Below are 14,638 nucleotides of genomic sequence, written 5' to 3'. Positions count from 1 at the left end.
AGGAGAGAGTGCATAAGTATGTATATGGACGATATTGGATTCAGAGACTGAAGCTACCTGTGCAGGTGTTCAAATTATGCAGCTTGGTTAAAGAAAATGACCAGTGAAGATCTACGTTGTTGGGAGCTGCTGGTTGGTTTCATGACAGTCAGCCAGCAGTTCCCTAATAATAAAATCCTCGAATCCTGACACTCAGTCGAGGACACGAATGGATACAAGATTCTGCTGTAATCAGACCACGTGTGATGTTTACTTGTAAATTAGCAGCTGCAGACCTCATTAATGCTCAGCACTGATACAAAATATTTTAACATCCTTAATGTGCACCAAGGGCTGCATCTTTTATTTTGTTTCCGTTTTATATTCTGAATTAATAATAAAATAATAAGATATGTCAGGTGCAAGAAAAATAGATGAAAGAGGTATACTTTTCCATTTTTATTTTATTTATATGTTATTTGCTTATTTTATTTAATTTTTCACCTAAAACACACATTTATATGTTCAAAACCTAATAATTAAAACACACACGCACACACAAGTGCTTTGTGACCTCACTCTTCACCTCCTTAAAATAATGATTCACTTGAGTCGCATCACAACATTATGAGCCACTTTGTCAGTTAGTTAGTCTACTTTAAAGGCTGACTTTGTGTGTGTATGTCTGTGAGTTGTTCTGAGATTTTTTACTTGAGTAAAAGTAGTGATACCACTGTGTAAGTTTACACTATTACAAGGGAAAGACCTGCATTATAAATTTTACTTAAAATTACAAAAAATACCCTTATGAAAATATAGGCCTATACTGAAAATATCAAACAAAAAAAGTACTTATAATGCAGAAGGAGCTTTTCAGAATAGTTTAGGTATTGTGATTGCATTATGGCCGATGCTTTATGTGTGTACTGCTGGGTAAATTGTGAATTTCTCAATAACTCAATAAAAATGCCACAGTATTTGTTGAAGTATAAAGTTGCAAACACTAGAAATACTTAAGTAAGTCCAAGTGTACTGTAGTATACTGTACTGTGTTTCTTCGTCGGCTCAGCTGCTGCTCCTTTGATTTAAACCTGACAAATGCTGCCATCTAGTGGTGATATTTAACAACAGCCTGTTAATTTCGAAGGCCAAATCTCCTTTACGGGGTGTACAGAATCGTCATAAATAAATCTAAAATAAAATGAAATAAGAATGTGTTTTAATCAGAACAACATCCCCAATTAAGTTTTTTTAAAAAAAAATTAATTTTTTTATAAAGACGTTTTATGACTAATATAAACAAGACGAAGAATAAGGGAGCGATTTAATCGTTCATTTTTTTCAATATCATCATATAATATAGTGTTATTGATATACTTAAGTCAAAGACACAACAAGAGCATTTATTTTTATCACTGTTTATCAGCATAAAGGTTTGAACCATAAACTGTATGTTCCTAATTCACGCACTGTATATCATTTCTAAACCTTTTTTGTTCCATCGGTTTAAAAGCTGTTTTCATCACTGGAATGAGTCCATTCTGCCGCCTAGTGGGCACAATGGGCATTTTTTCTTCACCATCTTGCGGCCTACAGTATTATGCAATTCCGCTGGGGTAAATGGTAATATGGCATCATTTACTGCTCATCAGAATTTAATTGCAACATGTAACTGACAGCAGCTTGTTGAAATTTAGCGAACTCATTTTGGCTAATAATGATACATTACAAGGACACTGCTGATTAGTGGATGGATAACTAAACTGGTGTGAGCTGCTTTAGTTTGAGTCCTGACTAAATGTAAAAACTCTGAATGTGACTTGTCCACAACCAGTGACACTAATTACATTTAAGTAATGTACAAATAGTACAAAGTATTGTACTTTATGTGAGTGTTTTCTTGTCATTCTAATTTGCTTCTCTTCTACTGCTTCTCAGAGGGAAATACTGCGCCTTTTATTTATTTGGCTGCTTTAGTTACTGTGTGAAAAGCTTAAAAGACATGATATTTTGTTATAAATTTACAACAAGCACAGCTTCAACAATTAGGTGATTAACTGACAGACAATTAAATTGCCGTATTTTGAAATATACATATACATTTAATGGTCCCTGCTTCATAGAGTGCCCTAGAGTTCGCTTCTTTTACTCTTAATTGAGCTGTTTACATTTATTTTTAATGGTTTTGAAGTTTGCGGAAAAACCTACATTTTGAACTTCTATCAGAGTATTTTTAAAGTCTGGGATGAGCACATCCACTTGAGTCAAAGATCTGAATGCTTCCTATGTGCTGTCCCCTGCAGAGGGACGCGTCCTCTTGGCTGTTGCACATTAGCCATGAGAGGTCAAGGTGTCACACTCCTTCAGACAGAGACAAATGTTGTCCCGTCTGGTTTTGTATTCAGCTGCATGTGTTGTCGGTCCATCAGAGGCTAATTAACATAACAGGATCCCCAGTGATCCCACTCTGCACTTCTATCTATACACAGCTCCTGTTACACTTTATGGCCGGCACAGCGGGACACTTCCAACAAGATGCTGTTGTTTCAATCAGCCCCAAAAGTAAACTGGACAGCGTGTGAGAAAGTGTCATTATGTGTCTGTGTCCTTTTGCAGGTTGCACCCATTAAAAACATAAAATCAGTAAATGCTGTGTATTGAGTCATTTCTGTAGACTACACCCTAAATAAACAGCATTTTGGACAGAGATACCTGTGGGCTACAAATGGAGGTTTTACAAAACAAACTGCAAAAAGTTTATAACAAAAAGCCCCACTAGATCTAAATTTTTAGAATATTTTGACTTGTCACTGTCCCTCATGATGAATGAACATGAATTTCTTTTATTTATGTTGGCTTTGTTATTTCTGTGATCCCTTCAAGGATCTATGATATTCCTTCCATAATACCTGGAAACCACTCAAAGCATCCCTGGATCCTTATAAAATCCTGAAATTACTCCAATAACACTGGGAATCCATTCAAGGAACCAAACCCCTGTCAGGTTCCAGGAAATTCTTTTAGATACGGCTGGAATATCTTACAGATTCCCTGAAACTCCTCAAGGATCACTGCGTAGCCTCAAGGACCCTTACAACTTCTTTCAAAATACCTGGAATCTCTTTAAGGATCCCCCAGATGCTTGATTTCAAAGAATTCTTGAAACCTTCACAAAGATGACCAAACCTCTGCAGCAACCCCTAAAATTTCTATAATAATACAACCTGGAGTCAGACTTCAAAATGATCCCTGAACCCTAATGCCTGGGACCCCTTCAGAGATCCCTTTAAGTTCTTTAAGGATACCCATGCAAAATAAAACAGCAACAACAACAATAATAACAATAATAATAATATCCAGTAATGCCTGAAATCAATCAAGGATCTTTAACTTCTAAAAGACACCAAGACCCCTACAAACACCACCAACACCTGAAACTCGCCCAATACTGTCTGGAACACCGTAAAGGATTCTTTGAAGCTCCTCACTGATCACCAGACACTTTGAAATATTAATGATTAATGATATTCCTTCTTCAGGGATCCTTGCAACCACCTCGAGGATCTCCAGGTCCCTGTAAAACATCTAAAACTGGGTCAATAACGTCTGAAATCGCTTCAGTACTCGTGATTACTCATGAACCTGGACCTTCCGATTCTCCTTTAGGAGACTTCTCAAGTACCTCTGGCACAACCTTAAACGCCCATTAAGTCCAATCGAAAAAAAAATCCCCTCTTCAAGATTCCCAAAGATCCTCTGACATACGCCTGGTACGTCTTAAAAGACGCCTGGGAACTCATTCAAGGACCTCTGGAGGTACCGCCTCTCCCCCTCTCGGCCCCGCCCCACCCCACGGTACTGAGCCGCGATAAGCCCGTGGACACAGGCAGCACATTTCCCCTGGAGGGTCCAGCTCTGTGCGGATCCTGCTGTCCCACCGTCCGTCCCGCCCGACATCAAAGCATTCCTGGCGTGGAAACGGCAGCCCTGGGTGGTCAGCCGTAACCTGCGTAATAAATTAAGTGGCAAATAAAGCTGCACCTGCAGGCCTGACGTCTTCACCTCCAACACATGGAGGGACCGTTACAGCGGCACTGCTATCATCATCTGGCAGATATGATGTAATTCTAGTATACAAATCTCTGCTTCTATAGCTTAAAAAATTACGCATTTTAAATTACCAGCATTGTCGTGCTGCAGTGTCTCTTAGCCAGTTTGACGAAGCAAACATCTAAATGACATTTACTAATAAAGATGCCAGAAAAGGATAAAAACTACAGCAATCCAATAAATAAGTTGCTGTGTTGTAAGTGATTAGACTATGATTTTCATCGTGGGGAGAGTCTGCTGTAACAATAAAGAAACGTTAAACGTTTTATACATACCTCACTTAAAATTTCACTAAATAATTACTGTTGAATACATTGAATATTATTGTGTGACACCAGAAAGAGCCATAAGCTTACAGTTTAATTTTTTTTAATCAGGATAGAATAGGCCTACTGATATGAATGACCTTAATAATGTGAGAATGAATTTCGTTGGCTTTGATAGAAAAATAAATATAAAGTATGCCTATCAGATCCGAAATTAAGAAAACAAAAAGTGAAAGACCATACAGGCTTCGAGGAGTAAAAGAGGCCTACAGCTTTAAATTTTAAACCTATGACCAAAGATAGTGGCTATTCATTATTAACGTCCAGTTACTTTTAAAAGAAAAATGTCTGAAATTAATTCCAAGCCAAGGATTGAAAATCCTACCCATGATCATTAATTTCGCGTTACAGGTAGATAAACGGACAAAAGGTTCAGATGAACGGGCTGCTTTCGCGCTGCAGTGTGTGGATGTCCGTATTGTCCTGCTGTCATTTTCCATGAAAGTCATTTGGCACTGAGTAAATGCTGCGATCTCCCTCTCTGTCCTCCACTCAGCAGGCTGCAAATAAAGAACCAAACATAGAAAGTTGTCGACATTACTTTTGTAAATTCACGAGCCATCGGTCACACCCAGATTATCTGTGGTTGTAAAAATAATAACAATAATAATAATAATAATAACAAAGGAACTTCTTCTGTTTCCTCGCATAGACTCGGCCATATTTAATTAAATGTACTTTTTATTTGTCTTTTAAAAATATTATTCTTATAAAGTTCATTATAAGCAGCCCAATGAAGAAAGGCTTTTATTCTGTCCTCATATGTTCAGCTTGACATACAAGTCTATATTTTTATTCGGTTTATGTTGAAATATAAAGTTCAAAATAGATAAACACAGATTAACGGACAAGGGTGATGTGTTTAGGGGTAATAACCTATAATAAAACGGAAATGATTTCCTAAAATTGTAGACTTATGGCCATAGTTTGAAATAAGGACAGGACGGGAAGACTTGGATTTAGCGTTAACAGTAAAACAAATCAGCTAAAGTTTAAAGGCATATTTTTGGTTTTTACTTGTGTGTTGTTGTGTGTGTACCTCAGCATGCTGACACGGTGTTTTCCTGGTGTGATTGTTGTGGAAACATTGTAATTATCCTACTTCTGGCAGGAGGACAGACTTTGTTACCTGTTTACCTGCTCTGTCGCAGGTCGCTTTAACCTGTGATCTGATGACGGTGATGCACCTGTCGTAAATGTGACATTGTAACAGGGGCTTACAGCAGGACCCTCACACCTTGCTCTTTTGTCTGACATCCCCCACACTTTGACAGTGGACTCTTATTTATTGGATTTGCAGTTCTCTGATACCAACACACACCGTTATATTGTAGCACAGAAACTTTTATTCTGATTGTTGGACAATTGAGCTCTTTGCTAATGAAAGGTAATCAAATTACTGTTAACCGCTACTACGCGAACCGCCCCCCCCGCCCGATTAACTACCTCTAAACTGATTGGTCAGTACGCGTTTGGACGCAGCCAATCAGAGGGCGGAGATCACAGACCCGAGCGGTTCTTAGGAGTGGCGCTCCGTGCGTCCCTCTCATAAGAAACCTGGATGTGTTCAGAGTGTGACACACACATTCATCGTTTAACAGCTAATTAAACGAATTGTCCTGGAGTCTGGACTCTGTGTTTTGTCTGTGTGAGATTCAGCACAGCCCTAACGACGTGACCGCCGCTTTCACCACACAACCTCTGGAGGTAAGATGAATTATTTACGTTTTGTGTCAATTTACAGCTCAGTTAGACAAGTTTTTAGGAGAGTAAAATTTAACATTTTTAACACATTCATTCTGACATTGAACTCTGTGAGGATTGCCCAAATCCTTCACTGAAATAACCGAACAGCCGACTGAAGTGTGGTAACACTATTAATGGGCTGATGTAATAAATCATTTGACTGTCATAATAAAGGTCTTACGGTGTGGTTAATTTTATGCTTCCAGTAACTGGCTAGATTCTATTTGTTTGGCCTATTCGTAAAATCTGTAGGCTACAAAATAAAGTTTAACATCCGCAGTAATCTTACATAAAGGAATCGTATCGCTGTAACTTCCTGAGCCTAACCCCTTCAGAGGAGCATGATGATGTCTCAGCAAAACTTCTCCTGATGTGTCGGCCTGTACTCTCCAGACTGTGGAAGAGTTTTGCACTTCTCGTTTAACTAAGCTGTAATTTGCAGGTTATATCATTAAAAATAGGCATTTATCAAATATATTTGGTTATCATTCGTTCATAATCATTGTTATCTTTGTGTAGGCTATGTATTGTCCTTTAGTGTAAGTTTATATGAAGGATAATAATCAACTGTTACAGCCTTAGAGGTTAATTTATACCATCATTAAATGAAGTTCAGCTCTTGATTTGTTTAATTTTCCAGCGTGAAAGCCAACTATTTTTTTATTATTATTATTAGTCCTAGACTTTCTGGACGTATTTAATTAAATTTGCTTAAATGTGTGTTTTTTACAGCAGATGATGGTGAGTGATTACGTCATTGCCATATGATCACTGACAGGTCTAAATAAGTCATGTTTGTCTCCAGACATAAACCTGGTGTGAAGACAGCCGGCGAAGACAGACATGTCAGACAACGCCGGTTGCGAGTTTGAAATCGACGTGGAGGGCCTGGAGACGGAGAGCGACGACCTGGCGGACCCCTCTAGCTGCCCCGGCTCGGCTCCGCTCGGCCCCGCCGCCTCAGAGGACGACGCCGACGACAGAAAGGGAGACCACAAGCCGGGCCCCAGCGGCCTGAGTGCGGGGGACCAGAGGAAACTGAGCCGGACACCGAAGTGCGCACGCTGCCGCAACCACGGCGTGGTGTCCTGCCTGAAGGGACACAAGCGCTTCTGCCGCTGGAGGGACTGCCAATGCGCCAACTGCCTGCTGGTGGTGGAGAGACAGCGGGTGATGGCGGCGCAGGTGGCCCTGAGGAGGCAGCAAGCCACGGAGGTAAACCGGGAGTGTGTGTGTGTGTGTGTGTGTGTGTGAATGTATATGCCCGTGTGCTCACCTTCAAATGCTGTTCAACTTTTAGGACAGTTTTGGTACATTCAAATGCTTTAAATCAGCAACAACTAAATTAAACAATAAAAGTTGCTTCACTTCATCGCACTGGAGTCAGTCAGTGCTGTTTCCCCGTGAGCACTGAATATGCTGACAACATACAAGACAAACCATTCAACAAAACGCCAAATCCAGTCAAGTGTACTCAGATTTGAGTATGCTGTCTAGCTGTGCTTGAAAGCAGCGTTTCTTGCAGCAGACACTTCCAGGAAATGTTTCCCTTTCTTCTCATAATTCAGCTTTGTTTACTTTATGAATCCAGTGGCTCAGTCAATGGTCTGTGAACACACTGGATGACATGACCAAACTCTGGCACTACTAGAGGGTAAAAGCCACATTAAACATGTAAAGATGTCTTTAAAACAGTGTCATCAAACGGTCTGACAACAAATTATATTGCAGTTATTATTCGCTGTGGATTGCAGCTACAGACCCTGCATACAGAATGTGTGGTCTGCTTAGGAGTTCTTCTGATTTCCCTGCCTTAAATTGTGGCGAAAATCTGACTTAATTTAAAGTCCCTCTTCAACCAAACTTCTTCAATGAGAAATAGGTCATTCACTTGAAGGAATCTTCAAGTGTTAGGAAACAAAGTAAAGTATTAGGGAGTGTTTTTATTTTCCAGTCAAACCTGTTTTTTAATTGGTCTTTTTATTTATTTGAGCTGCAGTGCAACATCACGGATACGAACACATTTTTCTGATAAATGAGCAGAAATACAGTTGTGCTTTCTCAGACTGGTGTATGGAGAGATATCAAAGATCCTGAGCAGCAGATATTGTAGGGCCTTTATGCACCTCTGATACCAGTTCTGAGTTGAGTGCACACGATTAATCCAACAAAAAGCAGCCTGTGACATTTTCTCTAAGGCATGTTGCATGGCTTCCAATGTAAGAAACCAGTACTATTTTTAGTTTCACTCCGCATTAAGTGGCGTTTCTTTTTGAAAGTGACAGAATTACGTGCCTGACTTTCTTCTGCTTGTTCAACCACGTCAAAGTCGACTGATGTTTCAGAGACGAGCGGTGTAGTGATTTAATGTGTACTACTTGTGTATCTGTTTGCGTGACTGACTGTCAGTCAGTGGTTCACGGTCTCTGAGGTTTTTTTTAATGTTGTCCCAGCTAATAAATGGTCATTATTTAGACAGAATAAGTGCTTCTTTACGTAAAAAATGTAAATATTTTGTCACCATTTGACTCACTGTCCCACTTTTCCCCCAGCATAGACAGTTATGCATTTCCAACCCCATATAAAAACTCCTCAAAATAAAATCGTACCTATTTGCAGACTGTGCTCCTAATGTGTGTCTGACTTGACACTGAAATACTTTAGAACATCTGCGGTAAAATAATGGATCATGTTAGCTGTGGTACTTTAACGATGGTACTGTATGGATGTCTTTCTGTTCGAGTGTGTGTGTGTGTGTGCACGTGCGCTTGTTTCTACGCCTGTCAAGCTGAATGTATTTTTAGACACAGTTTTGTGAAAATACTGCAGTCTGAAGTAACGCAGTCAGGCTTAGTTGTAAAACTTAACAATTTTCTGGTAATTTTTTAAAAAAAATCCTTCCTTTTTCTTCTTCATCTCAAAATGCTGAATCAATGTGTTTAGTAAATTTACCATATTATTGATCTTAAACTTTAAGGTAGTTGTGCTAGACCTCCATCTCATGTTCAGTTGCTGAACATTGTAATTTATAGCTTCAATCAATTCAAAGACAGTTTTTATAAATGAAGAAATCAGAAAATGGTATCATTGTTTAGGGACATTATCATTAAGACATGTGACTTTAGCTGGAACAAATAACTTTTTAAAGGATCAAGAAAAACATCCTAAAACCACGTCTTTATTCTTTTGTTTTCTCAATTCATCAGGATAAAAAAGGAATAGCTGGGAAACAAATTCCAGCAGAGAGGAGGACAATATATCAGCGACATATTCGACCGTCCACCATGCTCGCCAAAAGCATCCTCGAAGGTAACCAGGCAGCAGATCTGACAGAAATCTGACATTTCTTTGCACTTGATCGCTTTCTCTTTGCCGTGGCTTGTCTTCCGTCCCAGTTTAACAGCGATAAACCTGTTTCTCCTTATAGCTTGTCTTTTTCCATGAACAACACCAAAACACTGATAAGCACTTGGTGACATAAGCAGTAACATGACAAGCTTTCTTTGACATGCAGTTCACTAGTTAGCATGTCCAGCACTGTCACAACATACAAGGATGATTTAAATGTTTATCATGATTTATATTTAGACTGAAAATTCTCCTTTGCTGTGGTTTGCATGTTTGCCATTGTTGTGTTTCTGTATGCATGCTTGTCATTAGTTATAACCTCAAATATTAACACATCTGAATTAAACATGGGTTCTTTTGATGGCAGGATACCGACCGATGCAGTCTGATCCATTCCTGGCGGCCAACCCGTCCCTGCCCCCACCGCTGAGCGATCGCATGAGGAAAAGAAGGGCCTTTGCCGACAAGGAGCTGGAGACCATCATGCTTGAGCGGGAGTACAAAGAACGAGAGCTGCTAGAGAACGGCCAGGCAGCCTCGAATTCGCTCCTCTTCCCTAACAACATGGTCCACCACGCTGCAGACTACAACTACAAGACGGCCTATTCGCCGGCGGCTCAGGTTCAGCCGCAGCCCAAGGAACTTTGTAACTTCCTCAGCCCTAACTGCCTGGATCTGTCCATGCAGTACCCTGCCGGCTCAGCCAACGTCGAGCTCATCTCCTCCAATGTCAGTGTGGCCACCACCTACTGCCACTACCCGCTGCAGCCATCACGAGGCAGCTTCATGATGTGGCCCCGCAGTGCATCCAACCTGGGAGATGCTCTGCTCTATCAGCAGTGCTTGTTCAATGCCACGGCGGTGCAGAATATGAAGCCAGGTGCTGTGTGGGAGCCCAAGGCGATGCCTGCTGAGAGCCAGCTGCCCGAGCAGGAGACAGCGGCTGCTCTCGCTGCTAAACTGGAAGGATCCCGAGCTGCTGCGCTGCAGGACTCGTCAGAGCCTCAACGGGCTGATCCCAAATCTCCCAGTGTCACCCAGAGTGTGCACAGGGAGTGCTCAGCCTTCTCTCCACCTAAGAGGAGCTCTGGACAATCTTTCCCCAACAACTCTCATTCTCAAAACTCCAGCCACGTCCTGAACAAGCTGAGCAAGGACAGTGCTAAGCTTTCCATGAAACTCAACACCTTTCACTCCCTCATCCAGCAATCGCTGAGTGAAAAAAACAGCGGCGGGGCCGGGCCAGAGCTCAGGGCTCCGTACTGCAAAGAGCTCTTAGAGGAGGCCGCCCGCAAATTCAGGGAGGGCTCCGGCAAGGACATTCATACCGTTAAAGTCGCCGACAGGTACAGCAAAGACTTTCTGTCCAAGCCCATGGGGACCAAGATGGTGTCCAATGAGTCTCTGTCCTTCTCTGTGGAGGCCATACTGAAAAGACCCGCACCTGCTATGAGTCGAGCATTCCATTAATTTGTGTCTTTTCTTGCACTATAAATGTCACGTTTGTCTCAGTTAGAAGACATCAGTTGTGGTTTTGGGGTCAAACAAAATCTAAAACACACAGGCACTGCATCAGAAATTAGACTGGAGAAAAATGATTTTTTTCCCAGTGTAATATATATGTACAGTATATTATATTTTACACGTGCATGTTCAATAACTTTATTGTGTAGAGTATTTAAACATTATCCCAATGTTTTCCTCATGTCAATAAACTTTATAAGATTGAACTCTTTCCATAAAAAGTCTTGTATTTCATTTTATTCTCACTTGTGACACATTTAACGCTGAGCAGATTTTTGTTTAGGTCAGTCTGCACCCACCGGTCCTTCACTTAAAAATGTACTTACGGCAAAACAGTTCACACCAAACAGGATATCGGACTAAAAGAAACAAGACTTACCTTACAAACTCCATGAGACAGAAAACAGATAATTATTAATTTATCAAATGATTATTTATAGTAAATGGTTACCTAGTTGACCTTATTTAAAAATCTTTTGATACATTTTGTGAATAGCAAGATGTACAGGTGCAGATATCCAGGTTGGAGTGTGCGTTGAGGAAAAAAAGTGCAGTTCAGATGTGAGCTTCTGTTGTAGGAAATTTTGAAAAACTAGAAATATGACAATATGCATACAAAAGTGAATTTAGATGATAAAATACAGGTCAATTTTTTGTTGTTGATTTTTCATATTTGCTGTCACAAATCCTCCATACATAACTGCATCATATATTAAATTTCTTTTGTTCATTTTGGGGATCAGTTTACTTATTATATATCAAATATGGAGGACGTTTAGGGCATGAAGGAAAAAATAATGAAAATAAGTGACGCAGATTTTTCTCTGAAGCAAACTGTGCAGACTTAGACTTTATTTCAGACTTGTCAGTATCTGAAGACATGAAGATGTTCCTGACAGCAAATATTTAGCTTTCTGTAACACAACAGGCTGCAAACTCAGCTTCCCAGAGAGCGATTAAAGGAATATTGTTCTTAAGATATTGCGTATGTGCTTTAACGCAGACCACTTAAACGAAACACACAGAGAAAGTGTGACAGAGTGGATGCGTACTGAAACCTGATATCAGCCCTATAAATCTGTGAGCAGAATCATTTCATCTGTTCATGATGCGTTTCTCCACTCATTCCTTTTCAGTTACGGCTCTCCCTCTCTCTCCCTGTGTGTGTGTGTGTGTGTGTGTGTGTGTCTACGCTGAAAGATGGCTCAAAACATGGGTTTCACATGAACTGCAGAACACTGATCCGTGCAATAATGAACAAGACGAAAGCTAAAAAAAAAAAGTCACTAATCTCTTCTTTGTGGCATAAATGTTCACATTTCATCGGCATGAATCTGCAGCCAAACCACTCGACTCTTTGATAAAAGCTCCTTCCCTTGTCACTGTACTTTTTTTCCTTTGCTCTTAAGCCTGTTGAGAAATCCCATGTCAGGAGGAGATTGGGAATGTGTGATTGTTTCAAAGAGTCTGGTTGTTGCTGCTGTAATTGGATTTGGCCTTATGATGACATTTTGTGTCATCAGAAAGAGCTGACATCATTTTCACAAGCCTGCAGATTCAATTTTTTTTTGTGTGCTTGTGTGTGTGTGTGTGTGTGTGTGTGTATGTTAGAGACTGAAAGAGAAGAATATGTACAATCATGGTTGGTTAAGTGTCATTCAAGAACTGATGTACAGGATATGATAGAGAAAAAAAAATATTTTTGTAAAGTAAGAGTCCCACCTTTTCATCCAAATGCTCTCATTTTATTTATATTTTCCTTTCTGTGTTTTCACTGGTCTTACATTTTTAAAAGAATAATTTTTGAAATAGTCTTAAAAATGTTGGCTGAGAGCACCGACTTTGTCTTTACAGTAAATAAAAATGCAGCAGACGGTTAGCTTAGCTTAGCAGGGTGATACAGCTGTCTGACTCTGTCCGACAGTAAGGATCTTCCTCTTGTGAAAGAGATTAAATTAACTCTTCGTTTCTGTGCAAAACAGAAAAGTGTAGAGACGCCGGTGAGTTACAGATCCAGGCAGAGAAATAGTGTGGCACATGATGTCTTACAAAAGCATGACATGATTGTACACTTTGTTTGTTGGTTAACCAAACAAGACAGACCAAGTTGACTGGTGAGTTTTAGAGTTGCTGGTAGACAGATTTTGCTCCTGTAGGACAGAGCCAGGCTAGCAGTTTCCTTCTGTTTCCAGTCTTTGTGCTAAGCTAAGCTAATGGGCTGTTGGCTGCAGTTTCACATTTACTCTTCAGTCTCCTCATCGAACTCTCAGCAAGAAACTGAATAAAAATTGTGGCTTTAAAACGCATACTTACACCCTCTTTTAACAGCTGCTTCTATGTAAAAATTTTTGCTTCCCCAACACCCACCCTGATGGGAACTCTGGGTCCTCTTATTTTTACAGGAAAATACGGGGTAAAGGAGGGGAAAACATAAGGATGAATTCAGACTGGGAGCACTGCAGTTATATGGTAGCTAAAGTACATTAAGATGTGAAGTAATTATACTATAAACCACTAGCCCACTGTAACACCTGAACGTGACACTTTGTACTGTCATACACTGTAAACAGAATATTACTGTACTGTTATTGTCTCTCAAATCCCCCTTGTAACCATAGCGGTTGTGTAAATGTAGCGAGGTAAAGAGTACAATACTCTGAAATGTGGTGAGTAGAAGTATAAAATAGCATAAATTTGATAATACTGAAGTAAAGCACAAGTACGTGTGCATAAGAAAATGTACGCTGTATGTAAGTGAATGCATCTCATTGACTTATTGAGTGTGAAAATGCGTGTATGTGTGTGTGTGTTCATGCACAGCTTCTGACTGAAGTTGGCTGCTGAGCAGAAGGTGACGGTGTTTGTCTGCGCTAACTGCCACTGATAAGTATCTGCTGAAGTCCTTACAGCCTCATTTCCAAAGTGTGAGATTTAACATGTCAGCAGAGGGAACTGGGTTTGTTGACTCACTACAACCCCCCCCCCCACCCTGGTCCTCCCTCCCCCGTTCTCCTATCAACAGTTGTAGTTCACACAGTAGCATTTTGTTTGGGATACGCAGGTGTCGCCATTAGACTTTCCTTCATGCTGTGATGTTAGGAACAGAAACACACACACACAAACACACAAATGGTCTGGGAACTTTGTCTTTAGTGGGTCTTGTTTCAAGGCTCAGTTTTTGCTTACACAGACTAATGTGGCTGTGTTAAATGTCACATTGCTGCACTTGCACTTTTAAAGGACTATAACCGACATTTACCCCATTTCATACAAATTCCATGTTCAACATCCACAGCTTTAATGTAATTTCATAAAAATAATGTTAAAACAAGAGACTATGAACAGAATAGTAAGTATCCAGACATAAAGGAAACATGAAGTTAGACTCTAAACATAAAAACTTTTGAGCTTATTTTTTAGCTTTGACAATCTATGCTCTTGGGCTCTAGACATTTTATGTACATTATACGGCATATGAGTATTTATTCTCATAGAAGATTGTGGGAACACAACATGTAGGAAAATAAGCTCAAAGGTCCATTTACAGCTATTTGTTTGCTTTCAACCACATCTCACAGTTATCACTGAGCGAACAAAGCGACCTG

At 40.1% G+C, this 14,638-nt stretch overlaps 1 protein-coding gene across 2 annotated transcripts; it reads left to right on the top strand.

Moving 5' to 3' along the window:
• Positions 1-5,552: 5,552 nt before the first annotated feature.
• On the top strand, positions 5,553-11,272 carry dmrt2a (doublesex and mab-3 related transcription factor 2a). 2 transcript variants are annotated; one of them, XM_046385982.1, is made up of 4 exons: positions 5,553-6,122; positions 6,894-7,376; positions 9,368-9,470; positions 9,877-11,272. In XM_046385982.1, exons 2-4 carry the CDS (start codon positions 7,005-7,007, stop codon positions 10,977-10,979), a joined length of 1,578 nt encoding a protein of 525 aa, XP_046241938.1. In that variant the 5' UTR covers positions 5,553-6,122; positions 6,894-7,004; the 3' UTR covers positions 10,980-11,272. The 2 variants fall into 2 exon arrangements, with proteins under 2 accessions (XP_046241938.1, XP_046241937.1); XM_046385981.1 differs by having other exon boundaries at positions 5,556-6,122; positions 6,967-7,376.
• The last annotated feature ends 3,366 nt before the right edge of the window (positions 11,273-14,638 follow it).

This window comes from Scatophagus argus, chromosome 4 (assembly GCF_020382885.2).
Source record: "Scatophagus argus isolate fScaArg1 chromosome 4, fScaArg1.pri, whole genome shotgun sequence".
Classification (NCBI taxonomy): domain Eukaryota; kingdom Metazoa; phylum Chordata; class Actinopteri; family Scatophagidae; genus Scatophagus; species Scatophagus argus.
Note: the sequence above shows the minus strand (reverse complement) of the source record. Positions and strands in the feature narration are given on the sequence as shown.

Excerpts from the sequence above, each read along its gene's own strand:
- dmrt2a (XM_046385982.1), top strand. The coding sequence starts at position 7,005 with ATGTCAGACAACGCCGGTTGCGAGTTTGAAATCGACGTGGAGGGCCTG. Across the intron at positions 7,377-9,367 it reads GGAGGCAGCAAGCCACGGAG|GATAAAAAAGGAATAGCTGG; the intron begins GTAAACCGGGAG and ends TCAATTCATCAG. Across the intron at positions 9,471-9,876 it reads CGCCAAAAGCATCCTCGAAG|GATACCGACCGATGCAGTCT; the intron begins GTAACCAGGCAG and ends TTTTGATGGCAG.